A 22,621-nucleotide genomic window follows, 5' to 3' on the forward strand; every position below is an offset into this window, starting at 1 on the left:
CAATGAATTCACTAACAAACTCTCGAGAACACTGACGAGTATCAGCCATTTTAATGCCCTGTGCGCACAAATACAAACACCAGACTGAGCAAACAGCTGTTTCGCGCCAGATTTGCGGCGATCTCCTGTCCACACGCTCCAACTTGTCTGCGCAGATGTGGTTTGAACCCACAGATTTGAGAGGTTTCGCTCAAACCTCCAACTTCCAGGTTTGCACACACCTCAGGTTGGTGCAAATCTTCTGTCCACACGCAACGATCTGTCTGCGCAGATGTGATGTGCGCAGACATTTGCGCAGACAGATCGTTGCGTGTGGACGGGTCTTAAGAACTAAGTGCTCGGATTAAGTAGGCCGTAGGGTGTAAGACTGGGATGTAGTCTTTCGCCCCTACTGTTCAATCTCTACACTGAAGAAGCAATGATGGAAGTAATGAAAGGTTCAGGAGTGGAATTAAAAGGTGAAAGGATATCAATGATACGATTTGCTGATGACATTGCTATCCTGATCGAAAGTGAAGAAGAATTACATGATCTGCAGAATGGAATGAACAGTCTAATGAGCACAGGTAATGGACTGAGACTATATCGAAGAAATTAATGAGAAGTAGCAGAAATTAGAACAACGAGAAATGTAACATCAGGATTGATTGTCGCAATGTAGATGGAGTTAAGGAATTCTGCTATGTAGGCACCAAAATAACCAATGACGGGCAGAGCAAGGATGACATAAAAAGGAGACTAGCACTGGCAAAAAGGGCATTCCTGGCCAAGAGAAGTCTACTAGCATCAAATATCGGCCTTAATTTGAGGAAGAAATTTCTGAGAATGTACGTTTGGAGCACCGCATTGTATGGTAGTGAAACATGGACTGTGGGAAAACTGGAGAAAAGAATCGAAGCATTTGAGATGTGGTGCTACAGACTAACGCAAAAAATTAAGTAGACTGATAGGGTAAGGAATGAGGAGGTTCTGGGCAGAGTCGGAGAGGAGGAATATGTGGGCGAGTGCTACTCTAAGATGAAGAGGTCGATACAGGAGAGAAATTGGAGGCGGGCCGCGTCAAACTAGTCAGAAGACTGAGGACTCGAAAAAAGAATCCTGTAGCGAATGAGCTAGTGTTGCCCGAAAGATGGGACTGTGGTGATGCTCCCCTGGCTCGACATTTAACTAAATGCGCCTCAGACACGTTGCGTGCCTCGGACAGATAGGAGCACTTGCTGGAGTCTTTTACTGAGAACGTTGACGCCAGCGGTGTTGTGGATAGTTCCATGTAGACTCGAAACAAGGCTAATTCATCTGTATTTACGTGTGCGTCTTTTGGGATGCTGATGGACAATCAGTAAATCTCTTATCAGCAATGAGCGATGAGAACTTGGTCAATGTTGTTAAAATAATGAGCAGTGGTATTTGCTCATAGCAATGTACTATGGAATTTCTGCATTGTTGTTGTTGTTGTTGTTGTGGTCCTCAGTCTGGTTTGATGCAGCTCTCCATGCTACCCTATCCTGTGCAAGCTTCTTCATCTCCCAGTACTTACTGCAACCCACATCCTTCTGAATGTGCTTAGTGTATTCATCTCTTGGTGTCCCTCTACGATTTTTACCCTCCACACTGCCCTCCAATGCTAAATTTGTGATTCCTTGATGCCTCAGAACATGTCCTACTAACCGGTCCCTTCTTTTTGTCAAGTTGTGCCACAAATTCCTCTTCTTCCCAATTCTATTCAATACTTCATCATTAGTTATGGGATCTACCCATCTAATCGTCAACATTCTTCTGTAGCACCACATTTTGAAAGCTTCTATTCCTTTTTAGTCCAAACTATTTATCGTCCATGTTTCACTTCCATACATGGCTACACTCCATACAAATACTTTCAGAAACGACTTCCATACACTTAAATCTATACTCTGTGTTAACAAATTTCTCTTATTCAGAAACGCTTTCCTTGCCATTGCCAGTCCACATTTTATATCTTCTCTACTTCGACCATCATCAGTTATTTTGCTCCCCAAATAGCAAAACTCCTTTACTACTTCAAGTGCCTCATTTCCTAATCTAATTCCCTCAGCTTCACCCGACTTAATTCGTCTACATTCCATTAGCCTCGTTTTGCTTTTGTTGGTGTTAATCTTATATCCTCCTTTCAAGACAGTGTCCATTCCGTTCAACTGCTCTTCCAAGTCTTTTGCTGTCTCTCACAGAATTTCAATGTCATCGGCGAACCTCAAAGTATTTATTTCTTCTCCATGGATTTTAATAGCTACTCCGAATTTTTCTTTTGTTTCCTTTACTGCTTGCTCAATATACAGATTGAATAACATTGGGGAGAGGCTACAACCCTGTCTCACTCCCTTCCCAACCACTGCTTCCCTTTCATGTCCCTCGACTCTTATAACTGCCATCTGGTTTCTGTACAAATTGTAAATAGCCTTTCGCTCCCTGTATTTTACCCCTGCCACCTTCAGAATTTGAAAGAGGGTATTCCAGTCAACATTGTCAAAAGCTTTCTCTAAGTCTACAAATGCTAGAAACGTAGGTTTGCCTTTCCTTGAACTTTCTTCTAAGATAAGTCCTAAGGTCAGTATTGCCTCTCGTGATCCAATATTTCTACGGAATCCAAACTGATCTTCCCTGAGGTCGGCTTCTACTAGTTTTTCCATTCGTCTGTAAAGAATACGCGTTAGTATTTTGCAGCTGTGACTTATTAATTTTCACATCTGTCAACACCTGCTTTCTTTGGGATTGGAATTATTATATTCTTCTTGAAGTCTGAGGGTATTTCGCCTGTTTCATACATTTTGCTCACCAGATGGTAGAGTTTTGTCAGGACTGGCTCTCCCAAGGCCGTCAGTAGTTCCAATGGAATGTTGTCTACTCTGGGGGCCTTATTTCGACTCAGGTCTTTCAGTGCTCTGTCAAAGTCTTCATGCAGTATTGCATCTCCCATTTAATCTTCATCTACATTCTCTTCCGTTTCCTTAATATTGTCCTCAAGTACATTGCCCTTGTATAGACCCTCTATATGCTCCTTCCACCTTTCTGCTTTCCCTTCTTTGCTTAGAACTGGGTTTCCATCTGAGCTCTTGATGTTCATACAAGTGGTTCTCTTATCTCCAAAGGTCTCTTTAATTTTCCTTTAGGCAGTATCTATCTTACCCCTAGTGAGATAAGCCTCTACAGCCTTACATTTGTCCTCTAGCCATCCCTGCTTAGCCATTTTGCACTTCCTGTCGATCTCATTTTTGATCGTTTGTATTCTTTTTTGCCTGCTTCATTTACTGCATTTTTATATTTTCTCCTTTCATCATTTAAATTCAATATTTCTTCTGTTACCCAAGAATTTCTACTAGCCCTCGTCTTTTTACCTACTTGATGCTCTGCTGCCTTCACTACTTCATCCCTCAAAGCTACCCATTCTTCTTCTACTGTATTTCTTTCCCCCATTCCTGTCAATTTTTCTCTAATGCTCTCCCTGAAACTCTCTACAACCTCTGGTTTTTTCAGTTTATCCAGGTCCCATCTCCTTAAATTCCCACCTTTTTGCAGTTTCTTCAGTTTTAATCTACAGGTCATAACCAATAGATTGTGGTCAGAGTCCACATCTGCCCCTGGAAATGTCTTACAATTTAAAACCTGGTTCCTAAATCTCTGTCTTACCATTATATAATCTATCTGATACCTTTTAGTATCTCCATGGTTCTTCCATGTATACAGCCTTCTATCATGATTCTTAAACCAAGTGTTAGCTATGATTAAGTTGTGCTCTGTGCAAAATTCTACCAGGCGGCTTCCTCTTTCATTTCTTAGCCCCAATCCATATTCACCTACTACGTTTCCTTCTCTTCCTTTTCCTACACTCGAATTCCAGTCACCCATGACTATTAAATTTCCGTCTCCCTTCACTATCTGAATAATTTCTTTTATTTCATCATACATTTCTTCCATTTCTTCGTCATCTGCAGAGCTAGTTGGCATATAAACTTGTACTACTGTAGTAGGTGTGGGCTTCGTATTTATCTTGGCCACAATAATGCGTTCACTATGCTGTTTGTAGTAGCTTACCCGCATTCCTATTTTCCTATTCATTATTAAACCCACTCCTGCATTACCCCTATTTGATTTTGTATTTATAACCCTGTATTCACCTAACCAGAAGTCTTGTTCCTCCTGCCACCGAACTTCACTAATTCCCACTATATCTAACTTTAACCTATCGACTTCCCTTTTTAAATTTTCTAACCTGCCTGCCCTATTAAGGGATCTGACATTCCACGCTCCGATCCGTAGAACGCCACTTTTCTTTCTCTTGATAACGACATCCTCTTGAGTAGTCCCCGCCCGGAGATCCGAATGGGGGACTATTTTACCTCCGGAATATTTTACCCAAGAGGACGCCATCATCATTTAATCATACAGTAAAGCTGCATGCCCTCGGGAAAAATTACGGCCGTAGTTTCCCCTTGCTTTCAGCCGTTCACAGTACCAGCACAGCAAGGCCGTTTTGGTTATTGTTACAATGCCAGATCAGTCAATCATCCAGACTGTTGCCCTTGCAACTACTGAAAAGGCTGCTGCCCCTCTTCAGGAACCACACGTTTGTCTGGCCTCTCAACAGATACCCCTCCGTTGTGGTTGCACCTACGGTACGGCTGATAGATATTGGAGGACTAAAACTCATGGTCTTTTTTGCAGAATATTCCGTGACACCACTTTTTGTGCAGTAGGACAATGGCTTCATTTTGAATCATACACACACCAGTAATGTACTCTTTGTATGTAACAAGAATTTATTTGTTTTGCAGTTAACGTCTCTAGAAGGGAGTATTTGTTGTTAAATAATGTACTAAGGCAATTGCTTATGATATAGATGGAAATCAGTAAATTAGCAGTACAAGATCACAGACACTTTGTGCATCTGGAACAACACAAATATATTAACAACCTAACAATTATTCTGCAAAGAACAGGATTCAAATGGAGTGCAGCAGTGCATGATTGACAGAGCATTCAGATATTTTTGGGGACAGGTTCCATTGTGATTGGCTGAGAGAATTATGCCATGATGTTGAGAACAGTGGGACGCAACTTGTGTAAATGGAATAACCATAAATTCTTTTACAACCAATAACCACATTGTAAATCTCTCACTACAGCCGACAGACCTAAAATAACGAAACTAGAGTAACTGTTATAACAATAAAATTATTTATAACAAATACTCACACACTAATCCTGTCAGTGCCGACTAAGGACCTCAATTTACGAAACATAGGTAACTGGAATATTAATATAAATATTTATAACAAATACTTACAACCTGATCGTTGTTCCATTACAGCCTTCATCAGTCCTTGAATGAAAGCACACACCCAGAATGGATTCTTAATATTGAAAGGAAGGAGAGGATGGGATACACGATTCCTATTTGTCTACAAGTTTCCTGCATTTTTAAGCCCTCCTATTTGTCTAGAGAGAAATGGGGTTAGTGGAGGGAGAGGTGGAAGGGAAGTGGGCAGGGGTTCCCTGGGGGGAAGGGAATGGGGGCGATCTTGCTCACTTACCTCAGATGTAACCTGACGACACCTTGTAAGTCGTTACCAGATACTGGAATGACCCCCCCCCCCTTCTTATTATACCAGTTTCTGGAATTCAACGTCACTTATCTAAAGCCTGTGCTGCATATCTACCGACAATATACTTCTACTTTTCACCAAACAAGAAATATGCAAGATGATCAAATCATCTTCAGAAATGGAGAATAAGGAATTAATGAAATGTCTTTCAAATTTTTTGAACATTTATTGGCTATGATTGGGAGAGACTCCACAAATGTATACAATGAACTTTAAGGAGGATCATTATTTCCTATCGAGGGTCTAGTAGCATTCATCTCAAAGAACTATGAATGTCACTGCAAGGCTATAGATTGATGTTACTTAATGCTGCCTACAAATTTTAGCATTCCTGGTCAAAAGCAGACAAAAGCCACTACTAAATAAGGATCTAGGCTAATACCAATAAAGTTTAAATGAAGTTATGAGGATGCTAGACCAGTTGACAGAATATACAGGTACATATTATATCTGCAGAATGAGATTTTCACTCTGCAGCGGAGTGTGCGCTGATATGAAACTTCCTGGCAGATTAAAACTGTGTGCCCGACCGAGACTCGAACTCGGGACCTTTGCCTTTCGCGGGCAAGTGCTCTACCAACTGAGCTACCGAAGCACGACTCACGCCCGGCACCCACAGCTTTACTTCTGCCAGTACCTCGTCTCCCACCTTCCAAACTTTACAGAAGCTCTCCTGCGAACCTTGCAGAACTAGCACTCCTGAAAGAAAGGATATTGCGGAGACATGGCTTAGCCACAGCCTGGGGGATGTTTCCAGAATGAGATTTTCACTCTGCAGCGGAGTGTGCGCTGATATGAAACTTCCTGGCAGATTAAAACTGTGTGCCGGACCGAGACTCGAACTCGGGACCTTTGCCTTTCGCGGGCAAGTGCTCTACCAACTGAGCTACCGAAGCACGACTCACGCCCGGCACCCACAGCTTTACTTCTGCCAGTACCTCGTCTCCCACCTTCCAAACTTTACAGAAGCTCTCCTGCGAACCTTGCAGAACTAGCACTCCTGAAAGAAAGGATATTGCGGAGACATGGCTTAGCCACAGCCTGGGGGATGTTTCCAGAATGAGATTTTCACTCTGCAGCGGAGTGTGCGCTGATATGAAACTTCCTGGCAGATTAAAACTGTGTGCCCGACCGAGACTCGAACTCGGGACCTTTGCCTTTCGCGGGCAAGTGCTCTACCAACTGAGCTACCGAAGCACGACTCACGCCCGGCACCCACAGCTTTACTTCTGCCAGTACCTCGTCTCCCACCTTCCAAACTTTACAGAAGCTCTCCTGCGAACCTTGCAGAACTAGCACTCCTGAAAGAAAGGATATTGCGGAGACATGGCTTAGCCACAGCCTGGGGGATGTTTCCAGAATGAGATTTTCACTCTGCAGCGGAGTGTGCGCTGATATGAAACTTCCTGGCAGATTAAAACTGTGTCCCCGACCGAGACTCGAACTCGGGACCTTTGCCTTTCGCGGGCAAGTGCTCTACCAACTGAGCTACCGAAGCACGACTCACGCCCGGCACCCACAGCTTTACTTCTGCCAGTACCTCGTCTCCCACCTTCCAAACTTTACAGAAGCTCTCCTGCGAACCTTGCAGAACTAGCACTCCTGAAAGAAAGGATATTACGGAGACATGGCTTAGCCACAGCCTGGGGGATGTTTCCAGAATGAGATTTTCACTCTGCAGCGGAGTGTGCGCTGATATGAAACTTCCTGGCAGATTAAAACTGTGTGCCCGACCGAGACTCGAACTCGGGACCTTTGCCTTTCGCGGGCAAGTGCTCTACCAACTGAGCTACCGAAGCACGACTCACGCCCGGCACCCACAGGTCCCGAGTTCGAGTCTCGGTCGGGCACACAGTTTTAATCTGCCAGGAAGTTTCATATCAGCGCACACTCCGCTGCAGAGTGAAAATCTCATTCTGGAAACATCCCCCAGGCTGTGGCTAAGCCATGTCTCCGCAATATCCTTTCTTTCAGGAGTGCTAGTTCTGCAAGGTTCGCAGGAGAGCTTCTGTAAAGTTTGGAAGGTGGGAGACGAGGTACTGGCAGAAGTAAAGCTGTGGGTGCCGGGCGTGAGTCGTGCTTCGGTAGCTCAGTTGGTAGAGCACTTGCCCGCGTAAGGCAAAGGTCCCGAGTTCGAGTCTCGGTCGGGCACACAGTTTTAATCTGCCAGGAAGTTTCATATTATATCTGACCCACAGATCAAAATGAGCCATATTGCTTGTGTGCTTTGACAACATGTATGACTAACTTAACTTCAAAAAGATGACTAACATGATGTTTAACAGTAGAAAAGATAAGACCTCCACAGTCAACATTACAGAATAACTTAAGACATTATTGTTGTTAAAAAGGCCATTCGATAAGAATGGCTGTGGCCTGCAACGTTACATGCAGCTGACATGGAACCTGTCTCGAATTAGTAGAATATTTTTCAACTTGAAGACGATATGTCAGGAGGATGCACATAAAATCAGTTTGCTGATCAACAAGAAGGGAGATATGCAGGAAAACAAACAAATTTTGACAATATGTGTCCAACTAACAGGACTGAAAAGTGATTATAAAAATCCCCAAGTCATGGAATTAGGCATGTCTATTAATAACCTAAATAGTTGCTGTTTTCATTTGTTTGGGAGACATCATTTTAGTTAACTGTGAGCATAAATGTATGGCAATCCTTGCAACGATAATGGGCTGTGAAACAAGAAATTCTACTAAATTAAAAATGGTAATCTTCATGAACACATATGCTATCGATATAATAAATAATTAGCAGGATTCTTCCACTGCCTGACACATTTGCTAACAGAACAGTATTATACCACTTAGTATGACATGGCAATATCTTCAAGAGTGTCTTTATTATCACAATGTAACAGCAAATGGGAGTACTGCTGGGAATCACTGACGTTGGACTTGAAGCAATGGTTCTGGCATCATAGAAGAGGAACCCCCTCAGTTCTACATCCAAATGTCTTTTTATGGCACTGGAGTATCCTAGCAAAGTCATCCCGATCAACATTGGCGAGATGACACACCAACCAGAATATATTCGATAATAGTACATGTATACCAGTTATTAACAAGAAATACTACAGAAATATCCCATGCTGCCCTCCCAAATCAAAGCCAGCTGATAGGATGTAATTAATGATGTGATCAATATCAGAGACGTAATGTAGATGACTTCTTCAGGTCCATGTCTGCACCACATATAATGACATTAGTAGACAGAAGGATGCATGGAATTGGATGATGATAAAAGATCGCTTGAGATAACATAAAACTGATGCATATTCTTCATCCACATTAGACTGATCTCCTGACACTGAATCACAATTTTAATGAAAAGGAATATTGAAGACTCTTAGACTTCAGGAGTAAAGAACTCCTCTCTAATTTTCTGTTAAATTGACGGATTAAAAAGAAAGGTTTAAGATAAGTGCTCATGCTGAACAGGAAATCACGCCTTAGTGATGGCATGACAAAAATTTTGAACTGGCATCACAGGTTTATTACATTGCATGTTGGCCATAACTGAGAGGTCTGCACTGAAATTCCCTTTTATGTCTTCTTCATTGATTCAGTCAGGACTGACTCATTCATTTCTTTACAGTGCATTTCACTTACATTATTGCTTGTGTATGGCACATACAGATCCTTCTGAAGATAATACAATAATATTTCCAGATTACCTTCTTTTTGCAGCCAGCTATCATCAGATGAAACATTTTTCTTCAGAAAAAATCAGATTTTTCTTCAGAAAAAAGAGAGGAAAAAAATTTCTAAACGAAAATATTATTTCCAGAATCATAAAGTTATAAAACTTGAAGAGTAATAATTTTTTTGTTTAGATAGTGTCCATAACATTGTAACTAAATCATTAGCTTTACCCATCTCCTGCAATCTCTTCTTCAGAATTTGTACATACAGTACTCCAAATATGACAAAGCAACCAGTAATTGTAGAAACTGATTGCTGGCAACCCTGTGGCAGTTTGGACTGATTTATTGCTGTTACTGAAGTTAATAAGCGTGCAGTTTTTGAACAGAATTGTAGAGAAAGTGGTGAGATAAAGTGAGTGGTAAACTTTCTGGAACAGCACCTTGTAGGCCTTGAGACTGCCTCCACATTCATACATGCAGTTATTTGTTGCCCAGTTCATAACTCATTCGTTCTACTCACTGACACTAATGAGAGGAACGCCCCTCACCAAACTGTTTCATAGGCTGTTTTCTCGCCACAGCTCATCAGAGTGTAGTGGGAAGCTGTCCTCATTTCACACCTCAGGCACATCCCCATAGGCTGGCGTTAACTGCCAGTCCAAGTAACCACACATCCAAAGCAGAACCACCTGCCACTGTAGATGACGTAGATGGCTGCTACCACAATGGATGTAAAGTACATAATTCCCCTTCTCTTAACTACCAATTACCCAGTTGCACTGAAATTCCCTCATGAATCTTCCAGCATACAGAATGTAGACTTCCACTAACACAGCCTTCCAGAATATGTAATGAACTGGAGCAAGTGGGTTCTTGCATTGGAAGTGAAAATGAGATGACTAGTTGCCAATTGAAATGCTGGTTCAACGACATGTACTGTAATGATGGGAGCACATGGTAGAGAGTCTCTGATCCACCAGGTTGGGATTGTCATTACAACAGGGCAGGTGATAGGCACAGATACAGATGTTTGTACATGAACCACTTTGGTCGCTCCATACTGAAGTTGCTGAATCGACAGTTCATGGTTTGATTCAAATTGGCTCTGAGCACTATGCGACTTAACTTCTGAGGTCATCAGTCCATGGTTTGATCCACACTTGTAGGATCAGTACATGACCTTGACCTCTGTCATAGCTCTGTGTATCTTAAAAGGAAGTATTACCAGTGTTAGTATTCCATATCACTCTGCGCGTGTGTGTGATCTGGGATATCCTCCAGATGTATGCAGGATTCGCCTGGTCATGCCTAGGAAATCACTGTGGTGGTCAAAACTGCTTCCAGGTCGTTGCCACTGTATACTCCTATAAAATTCACGTAGTGTATCTCGCCATTAGAGGGGAAATATATGAATCATTTCATATAATTGTTAGAACACTAAGATCTGCTTGTTTGTACAAACTCATTTCCAGTTGAAAACAGCTAGATCAACATCTGCATGTGCATATGGTATTTAAAGAAAAAGATACTGGGTGCATGGTTGATTTACACTGGATTTTTCAGCTGTAACATTTCCTTCGACAGAATGAGAAATGAATTTATTTTTAATTACCTTTGATTTATAAATAATTTGTTGTATTTTACTTGTCTCCGCATGTAACACATATTTTTTGGAAACAGAATGTAGGTATGGTTTGTTGTGTTTATTTTAATGAGGTTCTCACATACCAATGACACAGTGTTGTTTCTCAGTACTTACATCAATAATGTGAGGCATACAGTGTGTTCAAGAAGCCAAGGCTGGTTTACAGGAAGAGATGTCTGATGGTAATGTACACAAGTGCATGAAATATTAATTTACTATCCAAGCCTACAGATTTTGCTGCTGCATTCAGACACATGGAAGGCACAAGAATCTAGTTAAGAAGTGTGCAAATGACTGAACATGGTTGAGTATGTGAGCCTGTATGTAAGTGTGCATGTCTGCTTTTAGTTGATGGCTGATTATGTGTGGACATGTATTAATTTGCATGCACCATCACACACTGTGTGTGTGTGTGTGTGAGAGAGAGAGAGAGACAGAGACAGAGAGAGAGAAAGAGAGAGAGAGAGAGAGAGGGGGGGGGGAGAGAAAGAGAGGGAGAGAGAGGGAGGGAGAGAGAGAGGAGGTGGGGAGAATGGATTTAGTATTATTTTTGTATCTGAAATATTTCGAGTGACAAATATTGTGGAAAACCAGTAATTTTTTCTATTTGGCGACAGTGTGTCAGAAAATTTACGAATAACTGAACTGAAATTCCCTGCTACCATGTCAAGATGTTTCTTTGAAATACCTAACAATGTGATTAGTTTCATGTTTTCCCATTTCGTCAGAAGGTAAGTTGTGGCCAGAGGGATAATGGTAGCTATATTAAGCATATGTTTCAGAGGTCAAGGATTGGATAACAATAGCATCTGCCAGTCAAAGGAACTCACTGTCTGGAATGAACTGTGACAAAACATCACAAGTCAATTAGTTGTGAAATGGACTGTAGGAATTTTTAATGGAAAGTGAGTGATGATCTTTATTGGGGGATACTGTTATAAAACCATTCCTTACACACTGCCTTTTGGACTACTATGTATGATGGGAGGGAGATTTCTAATTGGTCAGTGGGCAGGTGCATGATCAGAATGCTCACAGTTTCCCATCTGTGATACCTTCTTTAATCTGGTATGTGTGTATGTGTGTGTGAGGGATGTGTGTTAAAATACAGGAATCTCAATATTTTGTGCAGGAGCCTTTCTAGCAAGGAGAGAGTCAGGAGGCTGTCGCAGGCAGTAACAGAGGGAGCTGTGGAAGATGTGCGGGTGTTGCTGGCGGCAGATCCACAAATGGGGGAGAGCGACAAACACAGAGAGATGGCCCTGCGCAGGGCAGCAGGCAAGGGACATGTGGAGATGGTGAGATGCCTGCTTGAAAGTGGGGTGGATGTGCATGCCAGGTCCAATAAGCACACCACACCTATGCACAGGGCTGCATTGAATGACCACGCAGCTGTGGTGCGGCTACTGGCATCATACGCTGCAGACCCCAATGCCATGAGTAAAACAGGGAGGACGCCACTGCACTGCACTGCACAAAAGGGCTGCACTGAGGCAGCTGTTGCACTGCTTGAGGTGGGAGCTCACAGGTCTGCCAGAGATCATGAGGGGTACACCCCCTTTGACATAGCCAGGGAGTGCAACAATGAGCAGATCATACACATTCTATCAAGAAGGTAACACTATTATGAGGATATGTGGAGTAAAACAAAGCTCAACTACATGACTTTGTTACCTTTTCAATAAAAAGCAATTACTTGTATTTTTATTCGTTCGTATCTGTCATTGTGTAACACGTATGACTTCTTCAGTTACACTTTTATTGGTACGACAATAACAGATATAAAGTAACATATGTAACGTCTCTTTTGAGGAAACAGTCTCAAAAACATTTTTGAATAACCTTTAAAAACTCAGTGATTGAAAATACTCCTATAATTATCAAAAAACGTCGGGTCATTACCTGAAACTTTAATTTATTCTGCTGTATAGAATGCTCAAGCAAGTTAATGCAGGGATGTGACCCCTTCGACAACTGCTGATACTTTGACATTGCGAAATATTGGTGGTTGTAAGGCATTATCCAGTTGCAAGTCTGTAAGATATTTTAACCAGTCCTCTACATTATTTGATTACTCAAAAGTATTTGGCAGGAGCTTGTATGGTGCTACATTATACTAGTGTAAAACTGCAGCATTCCAAAATTTCTGCCATGTCAGCTGTATGGTTAGAATGCTTATTTAGAACTGATTGATCTCAGAATGAATTTACTTCTGTGTCTTCTGTACAGATGGTGCAGTGTGAATTTGTTAGCGCTGTAGCCAATATTCATACTTTCCACATTTCTCACTATCTTCAATGCATTTTCTCCAGCCTGGTGTCATCTCGACAGAGTGCCTGTAAGGACCACCACACAACCCACTGCACAGCAACTCTGTTCAGCACGTGCCGCTGCCAACTGCGCTCTCATTGTCTCAGAGGCCAGCCTTCTTAACTATGGCTCAAACAAACTGTACAGCTCATGGAGTAATGTTAAGAATGTATGCATACAGTTGGATCACAAAACTAAATACGTCACACAAGATGTGAATGCTACACCATTCGAAAAGAATAGAAACCAGTGGTCCAAATAATATTTTACGAAATTACTATGGAGACAGACACAACATCACAGTTTTGCTTAATTATTTAAGAAAGCACAACGACCAACAGCCTTAATTTCCAAAGAGGATTTTGCAACTGACTGCCAAGTAGTAACAACAGCCTACTTCATGAGTAGTGACATAACAGCAATGTAGCAGCAGCCTGTTAAGAACTCAGAAACTTGAGCTGCAGAATTCAGAGATAGTCAGGGGGACTTCTATGGGATGGGTTTAGTGTAAAACAGTTGAAGAAATGACCAGTAACAGCAATACACTCATAAGTTAAATCTCCATCCTTGTAATATTGTCGTATATGCTCTTCTTCATCAGACTGCTGCTGGCCAAACAATTGTTGTAGCACTTGAGGCAAGAGAGAGACCTTCAACTATGAATACAACAAGAGAACAACACAATTCACACAAAATGGGACACAGATGAAGTAACGAAAATCACAAAAGTACATGACAAAAAGTGCTTTAATTTGGCCCATAAAGCAAGTGAGTAAATTTAATTGACAGTGTAAGTCTAACACATGTATTTCTGTTACCTTAATTAATGGAAATTAATATATGTTTATTGATGGGAATTGTACAGTTTCTCTGGTTTTCACTAAATGATACAGAATTTTTGTGTATGTTAAGATGTTCTGTAATGATGAAAGCATTCACAACTGCTGAAAATCAGCCTCTCATATTACAGTATCTCTATAAATCTATACCACTAATGTTCTTCATGTTGTAAGTCAAGAGCTACAATTTCAAAAACTAATTAGAAGTTTTCATTTAAAAGACATTTCAGTTATATTGTGTGGATGATTCAGATTTTTATGAGCAATGTACCACAGACAGGTTACTAGAACAACATTGGCTGCTTCATGACCTCAGCTGTTTCACATCCTAAGGCCCTAACAAACAAATCAAAACAAAACCAAATAAACTAAGCAGATATATATTGGGCAATATATATTCGATATAATCATTGAATCAGTGTTTCAAACAGAAAGACATCATTCATGCCAGATAGCATAGATTTCAAGTACATTGATTATGTGAAATCCAAGTCTCAATTTTATTACACGTTACTTAAAATATATCATTTAGTGCAGTCAGATGGATACAGTATTTTTCATTTTCATAGCAATGTTTATTGATGAAGGTATGATTTCATGGGATGTTAAATGTAATTTGTTACTGAATTAAGCTTTTATTGGTAGGGAGAGTCATTGACAAAGTAAAAGCAACTTCAGGTATAGCCCATTGAGTTGTTTTGATGTGCTGTTATATTTTATGTTAATAAACTAGCAGAGAATAACGGTAATTTCAGAGTTTTTATAGATGACACAGTTGTCCATAATGAAGTGTTACCAGATGAAAACTGTATAAATACTATGATCTTAATAAGATTCAAAATTGGTGCAGAGATTGGCACTTGCTTTAAATATTCAGAAATATAGTGCAGTGCACTTTACAGAACATTAAAACTTAGTGTCCTATGATTCCTACGTTAATGAGTCACACATGGAATCAGTCAACTTTTACAAACACCTGTGTGTAACAGTTTTTAGGGATGTGAAAGGGATTGTTGACATAGGCTCTGACAGGATACTAAGAAAGTATTTACAACACACCTATTTTGTGTATTATTTTAATATTGCTCTTTGTTACACCCATGGCAAATAGAACTATGAGAAAATTTCAGATGTATAGAAAGAAGGGTGGCTCAAATGAGCACAGGTTTGTTTGATTCACAAGAGAGCATCACAGACATCCTGAGAAATTTGGACTGGCTGGCGCCTGAAGACAGAAACCAACTGTCCTGTAAAAGCACACTTAAAAGCGTTGGATACTATTACTAGAGAAATCTAGGAATAGACTGCAAACCTCTATGTATCGAACTGTGAAGATAATAGTAGCATGTACAGAGGCAATACCTCTTATGTGATACTGCGGAAAGAACCCTCAGCCATTTACTTGAGTGGTTTACAGAATATTGATACAAAAAATAGGAAATGCAAAGTGTACACCATATGAACATTGATTAATTCGTTTCACAACTGGGTCAGCGAAAAATATTGTTTGCATTGCATCGATATGTGGCATAATAGCCATCTCTTTTATTCTCAAGGTCCCTGTGCAGGTAAACAAAGAAGGCAACAAAAGCATTGGAAATATTACCTGCAATACCCGTTTTCTATAACTATGCAACAGAGTTTTGTGGACAGCTTGACCATTTGAGCTCGCTGATGGTGTCAGTAGCACTCTCATCTACAGGGTGATAATGATGAGTCCCATACTTCTTTACAGAGACCCTCGCCGCCTTACTAGGCAAGGTCCTGGTGGAGGTGGTTTGCCATTGCCTTCCTCCGACCGTAATGGGGATGAATGATGATGATGAAGACGACACAACAACACCCAGTCATCTCGAGGCAGGAAAAATCCCTGACCCCGCCGGGAATCGAACCTGGGACCCTGTGCTCGGGTAGCGAGAATGCTACCGCCTTACCGTAAAGCTCAGTGACTGTTTGACATTGCAGTGATGTAAGTATTGAAAAGATTGGGACAGTGCACTAGCATAGGTTGCAGTGGCCTGGTGTATGTGAATTGCTGAACAGATGTGCTGCACTTTCAAATAATCCTATGAACTAGTGTATGTCCCAGGTCATGAGGATGCTGAAGAACTAAGTAAGGGAAAACCTGACACCGACTTGCTTCCAAGGAGGGGTTTTGAATTGCACAGGGTGTGGTGAAATGTACAAGGAGCCTATCACAGAAGACTGGATCAAGTGTAATATTTGCTAGCAGTGGTGGCATTAAGGATGCACATGTCATGAAGGACATAGTGAAATTTCTTGTGATTTATGTTAGTGAGTACTCTTTAACAACATGTCATGTAATCTTATATGACACAGCTAGAAGTATGTATGGACAGAGTGTTTACTTTGTTGACATTTAAGGTTTGTGCTAAAAGTTTCACATCTGTAACTGAAATATATTGTTCCTAAATAACCCACCAGTAATTTGGTACAGGAAAAAATTTATTTTAACCTTTTCGTCTCCTAAATATGAGCGCTTAAATACTAAGTGTGTACATTTCCCTTATTTGCTTTTGATTTATAATGTAAGTCATTTGGGTACTTCTGAGCACAGCCCATATAGAGGTACAATGTAATTGAGGTCTTTCAATTCTGTGAGTGGTCAGTGCGATGGAACAGTATGCTGAGGTGCCTGGATTCGATTCCCAGATAGGTCGGAGCTTTCCTATGCCCAGGGACTGAATGTTGTGTTGTCTTCATCATAATTATCTGATCCCCATCGACGTGCAAGTCTACGAAGTGGTGTCAACTAGAAAGACTTGCACCAGGCGGCCCTTCTACCCGTGAGGAAGCCCTAGCCACTCCACGTTTTATTCTGGAGAAGAGGAGTGGGTGGTCGAATGCCATGAGCCCTTTCACGTATATAATGGAATTCGGCGCAATTTTCTAGTACTAAATTCTGATATATTGGAAACAGGAGGCATGAGGTATAAGGCAAAACTGGTCTACATCCATCACCTTAAATGTAATAATTGACTGGAGTAAGGAGGGAGATGGGAGAGGAAATTCGTGACAAGTGTGTCAGGAATAACGTTATTTTGACACCGTTTTTACATATGATTTTAATACCATGCACTGATTGGTTGAGGTTTTAAATTTACCACTAAAACAATACGATATTCCACTTCCCCTTCTCATCTCACCCCCCCCCCCCCCCCCCACCAGGAGTTCACGGCACTCTTGTGAGTTCATGGATGACGCTATTGTGGCCCCTCCTTTCTTCCTGGGCTGCATGCCCTTCCCTATGCCCCTCCCTGTCCTCATTCCTTCCCCTCTGCCCCCTCCTCATCCTTTCTTGGTGTCCTTGTTTGTCGGCCCAGCTATCCTCCTTGTTCTGCTGTCCCTTTCGATTTTGTTCCTCTTCTTCTTGTTTCATCTTTCTTTTTCGGCGTTTTGGTCTCCTTAGGGTTTGACCTGCCCTTCTAAATTTTGACTCCATAGCGTAAACCAACTGGAGAACAACACCTTATGTAGTATTTTGAGTATGTGGCCTGACTGTCTCTTCCATCTTTTACTCAATTCTGTTGTCCTTCTCATGCTATATAACCGGCACAGTAGCCAGTTTATGTGGTGTGGTTGTTATTTACTCCTTTGGTAGACCCCCTGACAACACAGTGATCATGCTTCTAATACCTGAGCTGCTACCTTCCTATGTATGCCCAGGAGTGGTTGCTTGTCATTCTGGAACATCAGGCCGGATGCTGTGCTTATGAAACATATTAAGCTCCAAAAAGCTGGCTATTCATCTATGGCTATCTCTTAAATGTTGGTTCTTATGACCCTGTCGCCTTCACTCCCTGGCCACTCTCTGGGAGAAGGGTTGTGCTCACTGGTTGGTTTGGCGTGAGACCAGGACTAGTGGGGACACTTTTACCACCGACAAACCATTAGTTTTCGTAGAAACTATCAAAGAAAAGTTTGGCAAAGTGGATTCTGCCTAAGACATAGTTTGGTTCAATATTGATCAAAACCCTTTGTGCCAACCACTCTGTGGCCCTTCTGCCTGAGACAATCTTGACAACCTCCCGGTGTAAATTACTGCTCACCAGTCTTTGCATATGGTTCAGGGTGTCATTTTTCTTATGCACCTCATCCTTGAACTGATGAGGAACTCTGGCCCACTCTGGAACAGCCAGGCGTTCAGTTTGTTTGGTGTGTTCAAAAAGACTGTACGCACAATCACATCAATACCAGTGCATGTAATCTGGCATTTGAAGTGTACATCCTACTAGAGAATGTATAGGTTATGGTTTACAGTGTGAAATGAAGCCATACATCCTGCCACCCATGAGGTGTTTTCACTGTCCGCATTTTGGGCTCAAACCATCCTATTGTGTAGAGGACCCTTTTTGCAATGTGGATGCGCACTCCATAAGGTGTGTTCCTGTGTTCCGCCACCCTTGTGCATTAACTGTCATGACTATTACCCTCCATGTTCGCAGGATTGTCCAGTTCATAAGAAGGAAAATAAGATGCGTGAGCACAAGTCCATTGATTGTTTATCCTAACTGATGGCCATCAGAAATATGACCATCTTCACCCTGTGTCTATGGCATCTATCTAATTTGGTCTCTGTTAATTCCTTTCCCCTTCCTCCCTCCTTTTCGCCACAGTACCACCCTTTCTCCTTTTCTCTTCCCCTGTGGTTGCCCTTCCATACCCTTTGGGAGCTGCCCCCATACCTTCTTAATCCATGGTCCATTTTAGTGTCGCTTATGGCACTTTCTCAGCCATTGATCTTTTGCTCACTTCCATTCTCCTGTCAGTAATTCACTCCACATGATAACCTATGTACTAGCGACCACTCTCTTAATTCTTTCGTTTTATTCTCACCCCCTGATGGCTAGATTACACCAGAGTAATTTCCATCGCCCTGACTGGTTTCTATATACCTCCCAGGACGTGTTTACCCTCTCTTCATCAAGTAGTATCGTATTATCGATGAAGTTGTCTGTGATGTATCTGGTAAGATTATTAGCGCCACCATTTTCGCCAGTCCCCCACTAGACAGGCCAATTTCGCCGCCAGCCAGTCCCATGATGGAACACAGACATTGCATTCTTCATCTGTGATCGCCATCGAGCCTTTCAGCATCTTGAGTAGCACCCGTCCCTTGCCATTCGTATTACTATCAAATGCCTTCATGTCGAAACCTGTTACTTAATCAAACAGAGCAGTCAGATGTTTTGGGCATGCTTTGTCTTCTTCCTAGGTTCTTCTCTCTCTTTGGCACATGTGTAGACCATGCTCCACACCCTCCAAGGTTGCAAATGGCTATCTTCCATGATGGGTCTTGACCTCCTAGGTGGCCTTTGTATGGATCCAACAGTTCTCATGGAACAACTTGTATCTCATTTTGCGATGGTTTTAGTGTCATCCTCCTATCCAGCCATCTTTGTGCTCCAGAAACAGTGGGTCGATGCTTCCCACTTGTGATTTATCCCTTGTCAGGCAAAATCCTACACTGAACCTATACTGAATTGGGGTCCTTTTTGCTGTCTCCTCTTTCTACAAAACAGCCGCTGGCCCCAATTCCATCCACAACCAAGTGCTTCAAAACGTCAGTCCTCCACAACAACAATATCTCCTCTGGGTGTCTAACGAAAGACCAATAGGGACCTGTCACACCTCAGTCATTATTGGCCGATCAATCTGATCAATGTCCCTGTAAGTTAAACAGATTGTGGCTCAAAAGCTCTGTTGGTTCCTCACATCTCTGGGCGTTTTGTCTCCTTATCAGTGTGGCGTTTGGAAGGAACAGTCTCCAGTTGCCTATCTGCTTTCGTTGGAAACCACAGGGGAGACCTTTTGTAAGCTGCCACCATCTTGTCACAGTTTTCTCCAATCTTCCCAAGGCCTGCGACACAGCTGGGCACCATCACAACTTTGTTACACTCCATGAGTGGGGACATCAGGCTCCCTTCCAATTTTTATTCGCCAGTTCGTGTTTCACCCTTCATTCCAAGTTCGGGTTGGCACAGTTCTCAGCTCTCTGCAGAACCAGGAGTACAGTTTTCCACAGGGTTCTATATTAAATGTCCTTTTTCTCATAGCTATTAATGGGCTTCTGGACTTTGTCACACAATTTACCCTGCTTTGTATATGGATGATTTCTGTAACTGGGCTAGTTCCTACTCGGTAGCATCTGGTGATCGACAGCTTCAAGGTGTTGTCCAATACACTTCCACATGGTTTTCAATACTTCTCCCTCCCGCTTAAATCGTTGGTAGTGCATTTCAGTCACTATACTATGGCCCATCCCAATCCAGAGCTCTATGTTGATGCCCAGTGCCTATTTGTTGTTCCCAGTTCCATTTTATAGATCTTCTGTTTGACAACAAGCTTACTTTGATTGCCACATATTCATCTTCTGAAGATTAGCTGTTTCCTTAATCTCTATGTCCTTAGATTCCTTGCCCACACATCTTGGGTGCAGATTACTCTACTCTTCTCTACCTTTATTAGGCCTTAGCTCTCTCATATGTGGACTATGGTTGTCAAGTTTATGACTCAGCTGCCCTTTCCTCTTTGACATGGTCTACCGTCATTATATCCATTTGGCCACAAATGCCTTGTACATTAGACCTGTCGATAGTCTTCTGGTTGATGCTGGACTGCTCCTCCTTTCGGTTTGGCAGTTCTACCTCCTGGTTTCCTATGACACCACTTTCTATTCCTTCCCTGCTCAACCCTCTTACTCTTTCTTTTCACAGCTTCGAGTTTTTGCCTGCCTGCTGCCCGCCCTGCGATGGGTTTACCATTTGGGCTCTGCTTCGCTTCTCTTCACTGCAATTGCTATTTCTCTCTTTGACCTGTTCCTCACGTTCTTTTCCAAGCACCCTACCCCCTTGATTAGTTCCTCCAGGATTCGAGTGGATCTCTCCTAGAATCCAAAGGAATTCGTCACTCTCATGGTGCACTGTTGTTTGCTCTGTCTGCTTTCGTGGAAGATTTGGGATACTATTGTTTTTTATACCAATGGCTCTAGTCTTCTGAATATGTAGGATATGCCTTCACATCTTCTGTTGAAGTGGAACACTGTCTCTTGTCTGCCCTGTATGGGGTGTTTAAAGTGGAACTCATGGCCATTTACCAGGCACTTTGCCTTATCAGACAGTCCTCCTTCACCTGATTTTGTTATATATGTACTAAATGAGCGGCCTTCAAGCTATTGAACATGCTGTTCGTGGGACCCTTGGTCTCTGCCATCCATGACCTTCTTGTCAGTCTTGACCATACTGCTTATTCGGTTGATTTCCTTTGGATTCCCAGCAGTGTGGGTATCCTGGGTAAAGAGCTTGCCAATTTTTGGGCTGGGGGGGGGGGGGGGGGGACAGCCACCTACCCCTTATTCTCCGTCACCCCGCCAGGGACAGACATGCAATTGTATGTGAAATCCACTTTCACTGAGTCGTGGACTGGCTATATGCAGGCCACCACCATCTAATAAACTATGTGCAATTAAGAGGACTCGTGTCATGTGGCATTCTTCCTTTTGCCTCTTCCAGCAGGAATCTACCATCCTTTTCCATCTTTTTATTGGTCATACAAGGTTCGCCCATGACTTTTTACTCATTAATGTCCACCCTTACTCCCATTCTAATGATCCATGTTTTGCTGGTCTGTTCACGTCTTTTGGCCCTTCACAATAAATATTTTCTCCAAGTCTCCTTGTCATGGTGTGAGCGAATGACACTCACATCGTTATATCTCTCTCAGTTTTCTTCATGAGAGTGGTTTGTCCTCCCAGATTTAAATATCTGAATTTCCTGTCAGAGAACCTCATTTAACACTGGGGTTGGTTTAGGAGGCTTTCAGCCTTGTCTCCCTGACAGTCAGGTATCCCCATCCCCTCCTTTTCCCTACCTTTTATCTGGTCTTTTGTGCTATTTTATTCCCCATTTTCTTGTGTCTTCTTTCTCTTGTGTTTCCCGCATTGGATCGCAGTCATCGTACGTGTGGGGACTGAGATGGTTTGGCAGAGTGCCAGTACCTCTTTGTGTGTAGTGCCACCAGAGTGGCCCCTGCTCTTCAACATACGAATTCCATTAATGATGTACTCCAACACAACAATGTTCTGAGAGAAGTTGGTACACAAGGAAATGAAGAGCAAACAAATCTAGTAAAATCTTGACACATAGTTGAGGCATAGTGTCCTCCAATTTGGTAGGTGTACATTCGTTACAGCAATTATGCAATGTTAAATCTTAGTTCGTTAGAACTCATAGAGTTCATATGACAGCAACTACTTTCAATCAATATAGCGCTACTGTCAAGAATAAATTTTTTGCTCTTATGATTATATGAATCTAGACTGCCACAATGCTGCTATGCTGTGAGGCATATGATGCTCTGTGCCACGTGCGTCTTCAGACTACAACGCCAGAATAATTTTGGATCTGCTTGCAGCAAGTAACATGATATTCTCCAAGACACAAAATGATGTACGTCTGCTGTTGTGACTGAGAGGTCATCAGTGACAATATAGTCGGCATTGTACCA

The 22,621-nt window shown here is 42.1% G+C and overlaps 1 protein-coding gene and 2 non-coding genes across 7 annotated transcripts in view; 2 read left to right on the forward strand and 1 right to left on the reverse strand.

Annotated features, from left to right (window-relative positions):
- LOC126427354 (26S proteasome non-ATPase regulatory subunit 10-like) overlaps positions 1-22,621 on the forward strand; it is a 114,385-nt gene that overhangs the window by 84,288 nt on the left and 7,476 nt on the right. Inside the window, exon 4 of one of the 5 annotated variants that reach the window (XR_007576649.1) lies at positions 15,831-16,523. The exons of 1 other annotated variant lie outside the window; for it this stretch is intronic. Coding sequence is in view for 2 of the 4 variants with exons in the window: in XM_050089687.1 (XP_049945644.1) it covers positions 12,079-12,565 (487 nt within the window). In the remaining 2 variants the exon portion in view is untranslated. 3 more of the 5 variants (XR_007576647.1, XM_050089687.1, XM_050089686.1) reach the window with 3 other exon arrangements.
- On the reverse strand, positions 7,060-7,134 carry Trnas-cga (transfer RNA serine (anticodon CGA)). The gene has a single exon. It is a non-coding gene; the product is annotated as a tRNA-Ser (tRNA).
- On the forward strand, positions 7,714-7,788 carry Trnat-cgu (transfer RNA threonine (anticodon CGU)). The gene has a single exon. It is a non-coding gene; the product is annotated as a tRNA-Thr (tRNA).

Source organism: Schistocerca serialis, chromosome 11 (genome assembly GCF_023864345.2).
Source record: "Schistocerca serialis cubense isolate TAMUIC-IGC-003099 chromosome 11, iqSchSeri2.2, whole genome shotgun sequence".
Classification (NCBI taxonomy): Eukaryota; Metazoa; Arthropoda; class Insecta; order Orthoptera; family Acrididae; genus Schistocerca; species Schistocerca serialis.